The sequence below is a fragment of the Ambystoma mexicanum genome, chromosome 3p (assembly GCF_040938575.1).
Source record: "Ambystoma mexicanum isolate Mex_15411 chromosome 3p, UKY_AmexF1_1, whole genome shotgun sequence".
Lineage (NCBI taxonomy): Eukaryota > Metazoa > Chordata > Amphibia > Caudata > Ambystomatidae > Ambystoma > Ambystoma mexicanum.
In genome coordinates, this window is record NC_090925.1 from 388574501 (window position 1) to 388589220 (window position 14720).

Consider the following 14720-nt stretch of genomic DNA (forward strand, 5'->3'; position numbering starts at 1 on the left):
TCTCCCCAGTGCTGTTCTCCTAATGACGGCTATCGCGGCAGCCACAGCACCATGGCAGGCACCAGCTCTTCACTACACAGTCCTCCGGAGCGCCCTGCAGACGCCCCCCGGGCAGGCAAGAATTGCAGAAGTCGTTGCTCCCAGTCTCCCACAAGGAGGGCTGCTGGGCATAGTGGCACACCGCACAGCTGCAGTGCGGCCCAACCAGCTTCACCGGCGGTCTCACACGCTGCACAGTGCAAACTCCTCAGGTCCGTCCCAATCCACAGTTTTGCCTTTCACGGTTCTTCCAAGCGGGCTGGGGGCTCCAAACTTGACAGGGACATGGCCAGGATACTCGCACACCTGAAGCATCACTCATAACCATAGTGCTTGGCGAAAGGGTGTCAGGATGTAGTCCGGATTTATCAAAGAGCCAGGGAGCACACAGGCTCGCTGCCATCTTGGCTGGGCTCAACATCACCCTCGAGGACCTTTTCTTTATACACAAATAAAAGTTTATAACCAAAACCATAAAACCTTTGTGTCAGCTTCCTTCTTCAACACCCTTACACTGTATGATATCTGCCAAAGAACTTGTCACAACAGAGCTTACCCAGTTTACACTCTATGTACAATGGACAGACCCTTTTTGAGAGCATTATACGGGCACCCCCTTTTGGCCTCCTTAGTTAAAGCAGTCAGAGGCATGGTCCTTTCTAGGACGTTCATCATTTAGCACCCAGTCATTGCCAACAGGACCTATTCCTGAGGCAGGAGGAGGACACCGAATCCTCCCTAGCTGTGAAGAGGAGTACCTGATAGAACGCTGTCACACCTTTTTGACCTTGCCAAATATGAGATCCTTGTTTAGGGATATGATACTGGAGGTATTACCTCAAACAGGAGGCTCTACAACGTCAACGCAACCCCATCAGAGTCTGGTAGTCAGCCTGTTGGGACATAAAAGGCTGCTGTTCCATTTGTATGCATGACACCTGCAGTAGTGCCAGGCGGCATCTTACCGACACAGATTGGTGCGGTTACAGTTCCACCTTCTAGCTTTGCTATTCCAGATAATGAAACCCAACCAGTTTCCGAGCACACTGCTGAGTGGAAGGAAACAGAGGAAATCCAACAATTACTAAAGGCTTTCCATGACACATCCATGAACATCTTGGAAATCGCAGATTTCCACCTACCACATCTACTAATGGGGAGACCAGTGTCCTTGCTGATTCTCTGATACAGACGAGATAGTTATTCCACTGAAAACTGATGTTTTAAAAGAAGTCAAAAACTGTTGGAAAACCTACCCACTATCTATGTAGTTAGCTAGAATCTGAATGCAAGGCATCGACAAATGGCAAGTAAAAAGTTATGTATCAGTACTAACCCACCAGCAAAATAAGTGGTGATTTCTGCTTCCCTTTCCCACGGAAAATCCCTGTCTTCTTCATCATCAGCCTCTGCCTAGCCTGTTTTAACTACCTCAGGAAAAGACAAAAAATATCTAGACTCAATATAAAAAAGTCTACACAAATAGGGCCCAACACCTACAATATGACAACAAGGATGCAATTCTAACAGTGTGCAACAAGTTTTGGAAGGAAATCGAGAGCTTTGCACCACACCTAAATGGGGACCTCAAGGAGCAATCCATGGCCTGGCCAAGAGAATCTAAGCCCATAGCCCAGGATATCCTTGACTCACATTTGACGCACATGCCTGTTGCAGCTGATCCACATTTGGATACAGCTGCAACAGGCATGTGCTTAGGATTCAACATGAGGCTGATAGCTTGACTCAAGATTACAACGCTTATTCTGGTGGTTCAGAAGACGACAAAGGCCCTTCTCTTTGATGTGCTTGCTTGTTTTCCTCCATCAACTTATGAAGAATTAAAGAAAAGACCCACATTGTCAGCAAAAAGTTTATCAGCTAATACCAGACCTACTCCCAAACCTTCCTCTTTCTTTTAGCAGATAGTCCAGTGCTCAAGCAGCTGGGCTTCAGTGTGTTTATAACTCAAACCCAGGAGAGAGATAGATGTGGACAGTCATCTCTACACACCCAAAGTAGAGACAGAGACCCAGAAAGGGATTCCTAACCTTGACTTCGGTCCACGGTGAGAAGCTGAAACTTTGAGGATAGAAGTGTTCAGATGCATTAAACTCAAGTTGGGGGCAGAATATCCCTTCATTTAACACCCTGAAGCTAAATAATATCAGGCCTGTGGATGATATTTTTAGTATGCAATGGATACAGGCTCCCATTTCCCATCAACTTCCAGCCTTCCCGACCACCCCCACGAAATATGTTCATCGGACCTTCTGCATGGCTTGCAAAAATGAAGAACTAGATACAGTAGAGAAGAGTCCACTGAATCTGGTGGATGATGGGCACTTCTCTTGTTTCTTAGCCCTTCCAAATAAGGACAACAGGATTGGACAACAGTCCTCAAGCTCTCCGACTTCAATGCATTGCGACCCAAGGAGGGATTCTAGATGGTCACCCCAACTAACGTTCTACCTGGGAGCCACACTCGAAACGTCTCAGTTCTTTGATAATGGATGCCCTCTATCAATGCAAGTGCTTCCTTGTGGCCTCTCCTCATCCCAAGGGTCTACATGAAAGTGATGGATTCTATACTGTTGCATTTCTGTCACAAAGGGATACATATTCCCTCCCATTTGGATGATTGACCAATTCGAGCCTTGACACCTTTACAGATAAAGGATTCAGTCATTCAGGTTCTCCAACTGGATGTTGTGATGGTCCTCACTGTGAACCATAAGATATCAACTTTGAGTCCTAATCAAAGAACCAGTGCACTGGATTAATCTGGGACTGGAAGGTTGGTAAGGTCTTCCCTCTCCTGGAAGATATAAAATCTAACATGTATTTGCAGAGAATCTCTGAACAACAGCATGTCAGCATTGATGTTTGAACAGCTACCTGGTTTGATGACTTGTGCATTGTTGTAGTTTCTCATGCAAGGCTATATATGAGATGCACTCAATTACGAATGTTGAGTCACTTGCCTCAGGATGCTCAACTTCAGTCGGTGTCTATTTCATTTGCCACAGAAATGAATACAGATCTTCTCTGTCGGATGGATTAACAAAATCTCACAATTGGAATCTGTTTTTATCCTCCACCCCCAACAAGCAACCTATTTTCAGACTCCTCACTGATGAGCTGAGGTGCAGTGATGGTCTGGTCGGAGCTGCACATTTTCTGGAGTACAGAGGAATCTCGCCTTCACATCAACTATCCGAAATTAAAGGCAGTCTTCTGAGTGATGAAGGCTTTCTAGCCATCACTATCAGAAAACACAGCAGACATATTTTACATGAACAAGTATGGAGGAATGAATTCTCAAGCTCTCTGCCTTCTGGCTCTGGAGCTTTGGGACTAGTGTCTGGATCACTCAGTCTGTTCTATAGTTTCTCATTTCATAAGAGACTAAAATGTATGGGCAGACTAGTTGAGCAGACAGTCGCATGCACAGCACAAATGGGTACTCCACAGAGAGGTGTTGGACCGCATCTTCTCCTGCTATTCCCTCTCTTCCTTCCACGGCTTCCTTGCCTTCCCCTGCTGTGTCCTCCTTGGCTACCTTGCCCTCTCCTCCTCCCTCTTCTACACATCTGCTGGGCCTACCTCTGATTTGTACCCCTCCCCGGAAGTCTTTCAGGGACGGCAACCTTCTGCACATTGCCACTCTTAACTCTCGCTCAGCTGTCAAACACTCCTCTGACATCTGCCGCCTCCTGGAGGAACTTGACCACGATGTCCTCGGTCTCACGAGACATGGTTCACAGCCAGCTCTGTCACCAGCTTCGACACTCTCCTCCCTGACGGCTACAAGATCCTCTCCGCGCCCAGGTCCAACCGCCCCGGAGGGAGTGTAGCCCTGATCTTCCCAGAGTAGATTCCTGCCTCTGTCATTCCTATGCAGGCCTACTCCTCTTTCGAATGCCCCGTCTGCAAGCTATTCCCTCACTGTGGCTACTATCTATCGACCACCTGGTCAGATCTCCTCCTTCCTCTCTGAATGGGCGGACCTTTCCTCTTCCCTCCTGGTCTTGACCAATCAACTCAACAACAACAGGCATCTCAGAGGAGACGCAGGAGGAGAAGGAGGGAAAGGCAGGGCCAGCATGCCCCCCCAGCACAGCCAGTGCCACCACGCAGGCAGCCCCCAATCCCACGCATCAGAGCCAGTCCATTCAACCTAACCGCTGAGCAGATCCACACCCTGTACCGCCTGGACCGGGACACCATCACCACCATTGTGGACATGATACATGATGACATTGTCAGCCTCATTGAAACACGCACCGCCATCCCACCCCTACTGAAGGTAGTGTCTGTGCTCCGCTTCACCTGGCTGAGATGGGGGGGGGAGAGATGCATACTTCACCTGGCTGAGATGGGGGGGAGAGATGCATACTTCACCTGGCTGAGATGGGGGGGAGAAATGCATACTTCACCTGGCTGAGATGGGGGGGAAGAGATGCATACTTCATCTGGCTGAGATGGGGGAGAGATGCATACTTCACCTGGCTGAGATGGGGGGGAGAGATGCATACATAACCTAGCTGCGAGTGCCAGAGGGAATGGAGTAAGCTCATACCCCAAAAGCAGCCCAGACTGGACCTGACACCTGACCACATAATGCAAGATGTAAGCAGCCCTACCATGCGAATGAACCGGTGTCCCAACCATCCCACAGACATCTGTATGTGCACTGTTCCAAATCAGACCGCATTCCCCTCAACAAAATGCAGCTACAAGCAACGACTATAGCCAATGCACAGCACAAAACATCATGAACTGAAAGGCCAGTCCCCCATTACTGCGTACATAGGAGTCACATACATCAATACACCACCACACTGACACAGAGGCCCAACGAAATTGCATGACACCATTTGTTGTGCGTAGTGAGTGCATAATGAGGCTGACATCAACGTTGCCAGGATGAAAGCATACAAATAACTGGACATCTGCAAGATCACAGAAACATCGGTCGTGGACTGACACAGTGCAGGTGCACTCACAAGCCACTGGACCCCCCAGCGCACACTAATCGATGAGATGCAAAACAGTCCATTAGAGGAATACACACATCAGTCACATCGTGTGACTCCATGCATGGAAATGGGGTTGAGATGAAGAAATAAATGCATGCCATGGTGTCACTTAATGAGGTCAAACATGATGAGTTGACTTACACATACATTGTTGCCCACATGCAGGTGATGCAGGCTATCCCTTGAAGCGGTGGCTCCTTACCCCAGTCCGGAACCCACAGAACAGGCACGAGGAGGGCTATAATTGTGCCCATACACAAACCCTTGTGGTGATTGAGCAGACATTTGGCCTCTTGAAAGCACGGTTTCGCTGCCTCAGCAGGTCTGGTGGGGCACTCCTGTACCGCTATGAGAAGGTGGCAAAGATCGTCATGGCATTTGTCATGCTACACAATATGTGCATCAGACGGAATGTGCCCCTGCCCCCTGACGCAGAACAGCAACCACCTGACGAAGAGGATGTGGAGGGTGGGGATGGGGCAGCACCTCAGTGAGTAAGCGATGCACAGGAGGGACGTGACATGCGTCGGACTTTGATCAACCAAATCTTCTAGCACACATGGATGGGGGGGTGTTACATGAGAGATGGCACTTGGGGCACTGGGTGTGTCAGGGACATGGACACTGTAGACTGTTAACCAATAAAGCACACGTACGCAATAAGCAATCTCCACACATGTGATTTCTGCATAACCAAAAAGTGTATTGAAAAGGTAAATCTAAGTGAACACACCCACCACCCCACACACCCACTCCCCCCTCGCCCCTCTACTCCCCAACACACCCACTCCCCCCTCTACTCCCCAACACACCCCCTCCTCCATCCCCCATCTAATCCCCAACACACCCACTACCCCCTCCCCCCCTCTACTCCCCAACACACCCATTCTCCCCTACCCCCTCTACTCCCCAACACACCCACTCCCCCCTCACCCCTCTACTCCCCAAAACATGGTGTGGATGACTGTGCACAAGTGCATCATGTGGCACTAGTTCACAAGACTGCGCCTATTGGCATCCCCCGCTCCCAGCACCCGGTGCACTCCTGTTGGAACGGCGCAGGTTCCTGCCCGATCTGCACACAGGGCTGGTTCTGGTTGAACTGGCAGCCGAGGAAGAACTGGGTTGCTCACTGGGACGCATGTCCCGCATTGTTTGTACTAACTCAGAAAGTACGTGCCGCACCGTGCCAGTTCAGCACAAATGTCCTTAGAACTGGACTCGATAGCAGACCTAAGAGTAGCAGCACAATCACGCATTTCCTCCCTAGTGATGGTGCATTCTGTGACATGCTGTGTCAACAGGGCTGTAAGTTGCTGTTGGCGCGTAATGATTTCCTGCATTACCTCTTGGGTGTTGTGGCCTGTGGCTGATGGTTATGGCGTGTCCATTATACTGCTGCCCTCCTGCACATGTGCGGTTGGGCTGGGAGTAACCGGCAAAGAGTTTCCAGGAGATAGCCCCTGTATGCTGTTGTCATGCTGGCTGCACAGGGACAGGTAGGGGGGCCAGTGGGGGGACACACAACATTATCAACATCCCCTTCCTCGTTGTCGGAGATCGCTGCGGTGGCGGCAGTTTCACCGATGGTGCTGCTTTCTGCGGATCCAGTGCCTTCGGTGGACAACACTGGGCAGATGGTGAATGCCGGTGGCGCCGAAGTGGTGGACTTGGTAGCCATCGGTGCTGTGGCCTGTGCTGTGCTGTGGGACATTTCCTGTTGTTGGGGTTTCCTTGTTCCCCCTGAGGTGGAGGGACGGTGTTGTGCCTCTTCGGCCCTGGCCCTCTTGGCAGTGGTTGCACCTGTGTCATCATCGGCGCTGTCTGAATGTGAGCCTGTGGTGGACCAAAGGAGGGAGAGGGTTAGTGATGGGTCTACGGGCATTGAGCAGGCATTGTGATGGCTGCATTCATTTTGATTGCTGGATGGTTCACATTGGAGGCAGTGACATACAGGTAGTCTCACTTTAGGTGGTTGATGCATGGAGGCATGTGGGTAGCTACAGAAACGGGGAGCATTATGCATATGTACAAGGTGGGGGTCAGAACTGCCTGTAGGCAGTCTTGTGCTAATGTGCCCGGTGGACCCTGGTATGCATCATTGCACTTCCCAATCATCTGGACATCATCGTGGTGAGATTGGCATAGGTGGACTTGAGGCACCTACCTGCATCGCCTGATGTCGGGGCTCCTCTCCATGTCCCCAACTCCCTCAATGCTCTCCGTGCCTATGGTGGCGGCACATATCTCCTCCGACGGCTGTAGTTTAAGGGGCGACTCAGAACCTCCACCAGTCGCCATGCCAAGATTCCGATTTGCCGTCAGTATGCTTCTGACGCGGATACGTAGATCGCCCCACCGCTTGCGGCATTGTTTGGCAGTGCGGGGTGTTGTGCCAACAGCACTGACCCTCTGGGTGACCATGGCCCATATTGCCTTTTTTCTCTGCAGCGCCGGTCTGGTCATCTCCGTGGAGAACACAACATCAGCATGCTCTTGGAGTGTTTCGGCTAACATTGTTAGCTCCTCCCTTGAAAAGTGCTCCTGGCGCAGCCGATCTCCGCTCTTTTTCTGAACTTTAGGCATCGTGATGTCAAAGGGGTGGTGTAGGAGGTTTGTGAAAGTTGTGGGGGTCAGGTGTCTACTGGTAACAGAGGATGGCAATGGATTGTGTTTTTCAAGATGGCCGCCGTGCTCTTTCCCGTTCCTGTGCGATGACGCTACTTCCGGATCCGCTTATTTACGGTCACCGCTAATAGCGGTTCCCGCTAATTGCGGTTACCGCTATTAGCGGTGACCACTAATGTCGATGGCTAGGGTGGCGGAGGTGCTATTTGCACGGCATACGATGCCGGTAAGTGGGATTTTACGCCCTTTAGCAGCATGGCAGTGATTCCATTATGTGTGTAGATTCACCAAAAAAACAACATCATTCGATATTGAAGGAAAGGAGTGGAAAATCAAACATTTCTCAAATTTAAAACCACAAATGTGATATACATTATTGAATGCCCTTGTGGGCTCAGATATGTTGGCCAGACTCAGAGGCAAGTTAACAAAAGAATTGGCGAACATCGTTGCAGGATCCGTTGTCGAGTCCACTCGGCACCTTTGGTCTCGCACTACATGGAATACCAACACAGCGCAGACGACATACATTGGTGGATTGCAGATACAGTAGTTAACACCACCAACGCATCCAATGCACTGAGTTAGAAGGAATCATGGTGGATCTTCAAACTTCAAGCCACAACGAAAGGCCTCAACAAGGCCATGCCAACCACCTTCGGTTGATTAAGCAAATCCCACCCATACAACCTTCACCTGGGTTTCCCATATCTATGTTCCCACACTAATAGGAGAACCTACTATGCCACTATATCTAAGCAACTAGCCAAGCGTTCCTACTACACTTTAACTCAAGCTGCAGTATATTACATAACATGACCGCCTGGCACGTGTTTTGCCACCCCTTTTTATGCCCAGCAGAGTATCAACTAGGCATCCGCCTTTACACGCACAATGTGTTTAAATGTACATGAGTTTTTATGCAAACTAATTGATGTTGCGCAAATAATTGTAAAAGTATAAGGCTTTCCATAAATTCTCAATTCTGTTAACTCCAGATGTGTCATTGTACGATCAAATTTACGAATTTACACACATACACCCTACCACGTGATTCATACCAACTCCTGCCATGCATAATATTGGTGAGGAGCACTACTTCTGTAATGAAGTGTTGGTTACATTACGTGGGGCACACAGCCACTACGATTATACAGTGCCAAAGATCCGCCCCGTTGGAACCCATGAGCAGAGAGGGCTCTTTATCATCACCTACATGCTCCCCTCCACTCTCAGCCCATGTGCAGCCGTCCGCATTAATTCTCGGCACCCCTCCTTCCCCCAATGATCACTTAAGCACCCGATTAAACAGAATGGTTGCCATGTCAACCTTCGAGCACGATTTAAGTGCGCCTGCGCCAGGGCACAGACACTCTACACCCGCACATGCGTAGTGTGCTTCCCAGACACAGCTCGATCTTGCCACTGCAGCTACGCCGGCTCCAGCAGTCGGCACTCGCAGCTCAAGACAACGATTTACTCGTGCAGGGACCCATAGGTAAGAACACCCTGCTGAGACAAACCACGGGGGAGCTGAGAACCAAGTGCCCCCGCCTCTGGAGGCGTTTTGTGTTCACAGCCCCACGTCCCTACTCCCAGAGAAAATGTACACATTATGAGCTGTGCGCCATTGCACACCAAGCTCTGTGCTTTTCTTTTTCGTCTTCTTTGCACTACTAAAGCAGTATTTCTAACTTTACCCTGGTTTGTTCAATCCAGGGTCCTAAAGCCGTACCAAGGTACAGCCACAGGCTGAACCCAGCAGACTGAGACTTTGATTTACACGTGAGCGACTGCCCATACGCCAGCCACCTCACAAAGGGATTTCTCAAAAGGATTCTTCCCAACTGCACACAGCCCCAGATGGCTGCAAGACCCCGGGAATCAGGTATTTTGTTGTCCTTCTGTCCAGTTCAGAACAGCACTAGACTTTAGCGACTACTTACTTTTGGTATTTACACTCTGTTTATACATATATATATATATTTTATTTTTATTTTTTGTTTAACCCCACCATCCAGTTCACCCAGTTAAACTGCCATCCAACTGCAGTAACCACCTTGAAGAGGTCAGCCACACTCCAATTACAATTCCCTGTCAACTACGATTGGAAGTCAATACAAATCCCGGACTTCCGTCCAGGTCAGTAACCAAGTGCCAACAAGCGAATGGACAGCGCAACTGTTGTACCCACAGTTGGTCCCACATAGATTCTATTGCATGCCAGTATCACTAGCACTAGATTTTATCTCCTTTTAGATGAGCTCCACATAAATCTGAGCCCCATTTTTTCTTTCTTTTCCTTTGTTTCTTACACAGGGGAGACCAAGTTGAGGCCTATGAAGAAGGCTTGACGCCGAAACGTCACGGGAACACATTATTTTGAGGGCTTTATTCCCACAATCCCGTTCCATAACTCGATCTGTTTCTTGACGTTGACCAACGACTAGGTCCCTTTTTTCAAGAGCCAATACGGAAAATACCCAGTGTCAGAAAGCAAATAATGCCTTTTTCTTTCACTCATGACTCTTGATCTCACACATTACATGTAATTGTTTGTTCTGTGTCAAAAGAATACACCAGGTTTCTTTGCATTTATTGCTCATTGAGACAAAATACTAATGATGGTGTATCCATATTTTGTGTATCCATATTTTGTGTATTTGTGAACTTTTGCTAAACAATGTCTGTTACTCTTGTTTCAATGCATTTGTGGAATAATATGAATGTATCTTGATCTAAATGTACACGGAAAACAACAAAAAAAGTTTTGTGTCAAATCTAAATGCATACAATTTGATTTACACTTATTAACACTGCCAAAATAATAAAAAAGCTACAGTGTTTTTCTGAAGGGCTCTTTTGTCCGTCTTCTAAAATACGAATGACAGTCAACTTAATGAAATAGCTATTGCCATATTTAGCATGCCAAATAAGTTAGCCTTTATCAAAATATATAGGTAAAGAGACTTAATAGAAGTGGCAGGACGCCATCCCCCCTGTTCTAAGTGATTCCATTACCGGCATGGCGCAATGCTCGTGCCCGAGAACTCGTAATGTGCCGCTTTTACCGGTCTCTGGCCAGCACAGACACGTTATTTGCGCCATGCCGGTAATGGCCGATACTTACCGCCAGGGTCGTAATGAGGGCCCTATTCCGTTATGGGATATATGCAAAGCTGCAACCAGGGATACTCCACATGCTTTCTGCAACAATGCTCTTGATTCAGAGGAATAGAACGTTTTCTTAGTCTTACTGGCTTCTTGTTGTTTTGGATTAGTGTTAACAAGCTTTAACATGTATGGAAAATTACTTTCAGCTTAATGGACCTATAAATGTAAAGCCTCTAGTCCTTTTGCCCACATTTCCTTAAGGAATGTTTTCTAAATGAACAAGAAGCCCAGTAAGAGTAAGAACACATTCCATTCATCTGCATAATTGACGCATGTTTTGCAGTTATTCATTATACTTATTTTTTAACCTGGACATTTCATTGAAATTAGTCCAGTCAGGAAGTTTAGCATTTAGGTAATTAAGTGAGCCTTGAAAAAGAGCCCTGTGGGGCTTGAAACACGTGTTGGCTGTCCTACGAATTGAACTGTAAGTAAATGCATGTACCAAAAGGCGGAGACTGTTCATAATCTTAACTTTAAGTAGTAAGTATGTTATTGGATGTAATAAGTTGCACCTGAAACCTACTGCTCAAGTACACCAATTCATGTTTTAGTTTAGTGCTATAGGTCCTAGTGAGCTATACTACAAGTGTGGAGCATTGATTGCCGCCATTTCAATTCTAAGTATTGGTGAGCAGCCAGTAGTTTTTGGAAGAAAATAAGTGTGATTTTGTGGGGTTTAGCAACCAATTACTCTTTTTGAGAATTGAGCATATTTGTAAATAACTTTTCTCACAACAAAATAAAAAATAAAATATAATGATATACATTATTTCTGTGTACATTTACCTCCCATACTCTTTACAGATTGAGCCTTGTGGATCCTGGGAACATCATACGTCTACTGGCTCCCGACATTGGAATGTTCATCAGCGGCATCATTATTAGACGGTTTTGCAAGAAGCTCGTAAGAACGAACATCCCCAAAGCTCCACTGCGCTCAAGAAGTCATGGTGATGATGAAGATGAGGTTAGTTTTTATCATTCCAGATTTAGAGACCGCAAGAAGTCTCATGACAGGTGCCAAAATTGAGCCCTAACTTTTTAGCACACATTGGTTTGCGTTCTTTTTATTTTTCTTATACTATTAGCATTAGAATCTAAGTAATGATACATAAGAATATACCTGATTTGGGATACCCTAAAAGATCTAAGGATTTGAAGAGATGCTGACGTGGTGTTTTCTCTATTGCTCCTATGGCTTGTCCAATTTCCTCCATACTCGTCGAGGTTGTGGGTTTCAGGCCCAAGAAAACACCCATTCGGCTGAAGCCTGATGTGCTGCATGAGATGTGAAGACTGTGGGAATCTCCTCATTCAGTGATATCTGATGCAGATTTTGGCTTTTGCAGGAGGACTAGACCCACCCGCCAGCACAGTCTGCAATGTTTTCTGATGACCTTTACCAAGGCCACCCTCCTTTGCTAGCTTAAGGGTAGGTTGACCTGTCTATATCTTCCTAAGAGGACAAGGCAATGAAATCGCTCTGTAAGGACCAACAGTGCTCTGAACCTACGTCAGGCAAAGAGGCCGCAGCGTGCATGTTGACACAGAGGCCAGTAATATGTTCAGTAGTTTGGCACAAGACGAGTTGCCTGGCATGAAACTCATACCAGAGGCTGAGAAGAAGGTAAGGCCCCCTCCCCACTCTGACAGCAAGGCCTTGTGTGAACCACCCACGGATTAGGTGCTATCAAAAGAGATGGTCAATACCATCACCGCCAAATAACTCTCAGAAATTACAAACCAACCCTCCAAGTTGGCTTTGTCATTTTCGTACCCAAAAAGGGCCAGAAACTATTGCTCAAATGGCTTTAGGATGTTCCAGGTCAAGTCATGGAATAGGGACTGCAATGACGCATCCTCGGGCCTCTATAAATGCACTACGCCAACCCTAGGAGACAAGTGTAAAGTTTGATGGTCAAAGATGTAACAACTCCAACTACATGGGATTTGTGGTAGTCTCTGTGGTATCGATGAGGAGGCCAGTGAATTCATTAATTGTTCCATCACGTTATGCCTGAGAATGCCCAGCAGTCCAGTCTTTTTCAAGATGACAGCCGCCATTGACGATTTGTAATTTCTGTTGATTCTACGTTTTCCTCCTGGTGCTGGAGACACGCTCTCTGTCACAACTCTGCAGGAGATCCTACCGTTTGCCATACACTTTCTGTTTCTGAGCTGTCTAATTAGTCCTAGTTTCCTCCCTTTCCTCCCCACCTCTGACCCTCTCAAATTCTCCTTCTCTCCACACTCTCTTTGAAGCTGTGGACTCAACGAGTTTTAGTGACTACTGCTGAGCCTACAACCTCAGACACAAAGGGGAAGTGGATAAAATAAAAAATGACAGGACTTCACTTATGGCGCTCTTCGTTTGTTTTCCACTCGACAGCTGAAGACTTAAAACCCAAATGCATAAGATTAAAAACGTAGTTCCTTACCTCCTGCTCTTCCTTCTCCTCCTGTTGAGCTATTCCCCTCTGGTTACCTGCCTGCCTCCTCTTAGAGCTGCAAGGCACCTCTGAATCCTCTTCCTATCTTCACTGACTGGACTGTAGTTCTTCACTCAGGTACATCTCTTCATGAATATTAGGTTAGAGGGATTCACTGAATGACTTGCTCGTTTACTCTCTTGTTTATTGTGTTTGTGTAATAGTCTCTGTTGAGTTTCTTTTGACCTATACGTTCTATTAAAAGTAATTTTCTTTTCAGAAATGTTCTCACGACTCAATTTGTTGCAGTCCCTGATCTGTTGTCTAGTAATATTTGTCTTCCTTTAAAAAATATATTACTCTTAGGTTTCCTTCTAAACAGTTAACTGCACTGCTTAATGGATTACTGAACTATATAAATCAGTTGCTGCTTAGTCTCTAGACCATGGACAACCACACACTGCATGCTCTGTTGCCTTCTCCTTATTTCTTGGTGAAGCACTGCCATGCTTAATCCTCTTCTCAATGTTGTCTCTGGTACACCGTGCAGCTGCGCACTTATGGACCTCACTCGCAATATGCAAAGAATGTCTGCAACATTCGCCGCGCTTTTGTAATTCACTCCCACAAAGCGTCTTTCTTTTTTAGCGTTAATGCTGCTCCCGCGCTTACTTAAACATTATATATGCAGCTGTCGCCTCCTGACGTGCTCTGAGTACTAATTCCACCTTGTTGCCTGGATACCCTTGAGGCTGCGAAACATCACCACGTACACGCGCGCAAGGGGGTTTCTTCTTCTAGCCTCAGGCCTTGCCGCTCTCGTCTTCAGTAACACAATGTAAAAGCAGATAAACCTCCTCCGCCTCCGATCTTCCCAATTACCTGCTCCCTCCACTGCTTACTTAGAAAACATTTGTCTGTGAGCACATTTGAATACTGTTCTGACCTGAAATCCATGCTGTGAACCTTCCATCTGGTGTCCTGTCCTGAATTCCTCCTGTCTCAGGCATATATCTTTCACCTCAGTTACCTTATTGGTGGATCATCATCCACCTGTTACCACCAACATTGTATTCTTTCCATTGGAAGGGCTTTTTACTCAATTGGGGTGTTTCCCCCCACAAGACCACCTTATCATTGGCTGTAGGTGTATCCAGGAGGATGGTGGTATGTGGAAGCTACTGATAGCTCGACTACAGACAAGGTGTCAGATGAGGCCCATTGTTGAGAGATTGCAACGTCAAAAGAATAAAGAATTCGTAGATCAGGCCTAGAAGCTGGCCAATGCCGTGGAGGCATTTACCCCTGAAGTGCAAATGTTCAAGGCTCTGTACGCTACCTTGTATCACCTGGTAACTGCTAGAGAGAATACTACAACAGATCCAACCCTTGGGGTATGATATGA

General features: G+C 47.2%; 1 protein-coding gene across 1 annotated transcript in view; it reads left to right on the forward strand.

The window, feature by feature from the left end:
- LOC138579901 (piezo-type mechanosensitive ion channel component 2-like) overlaps positions 1-14720 on the forward strand; it is a 2232767-nt gene that overhangs the window by 109255 nt on the left and 2108792 nt on the right. The window contains exon 4 of the mRNA XM_069650129.1: positions 11691-11853. Within this exon, the coding sequence (XP_069506230.1) occupies positions 11691-11853 (163 nt within the window). The remainder of the gene's footprint in view (positions 1-11690; positions 11854-14720) is intronic.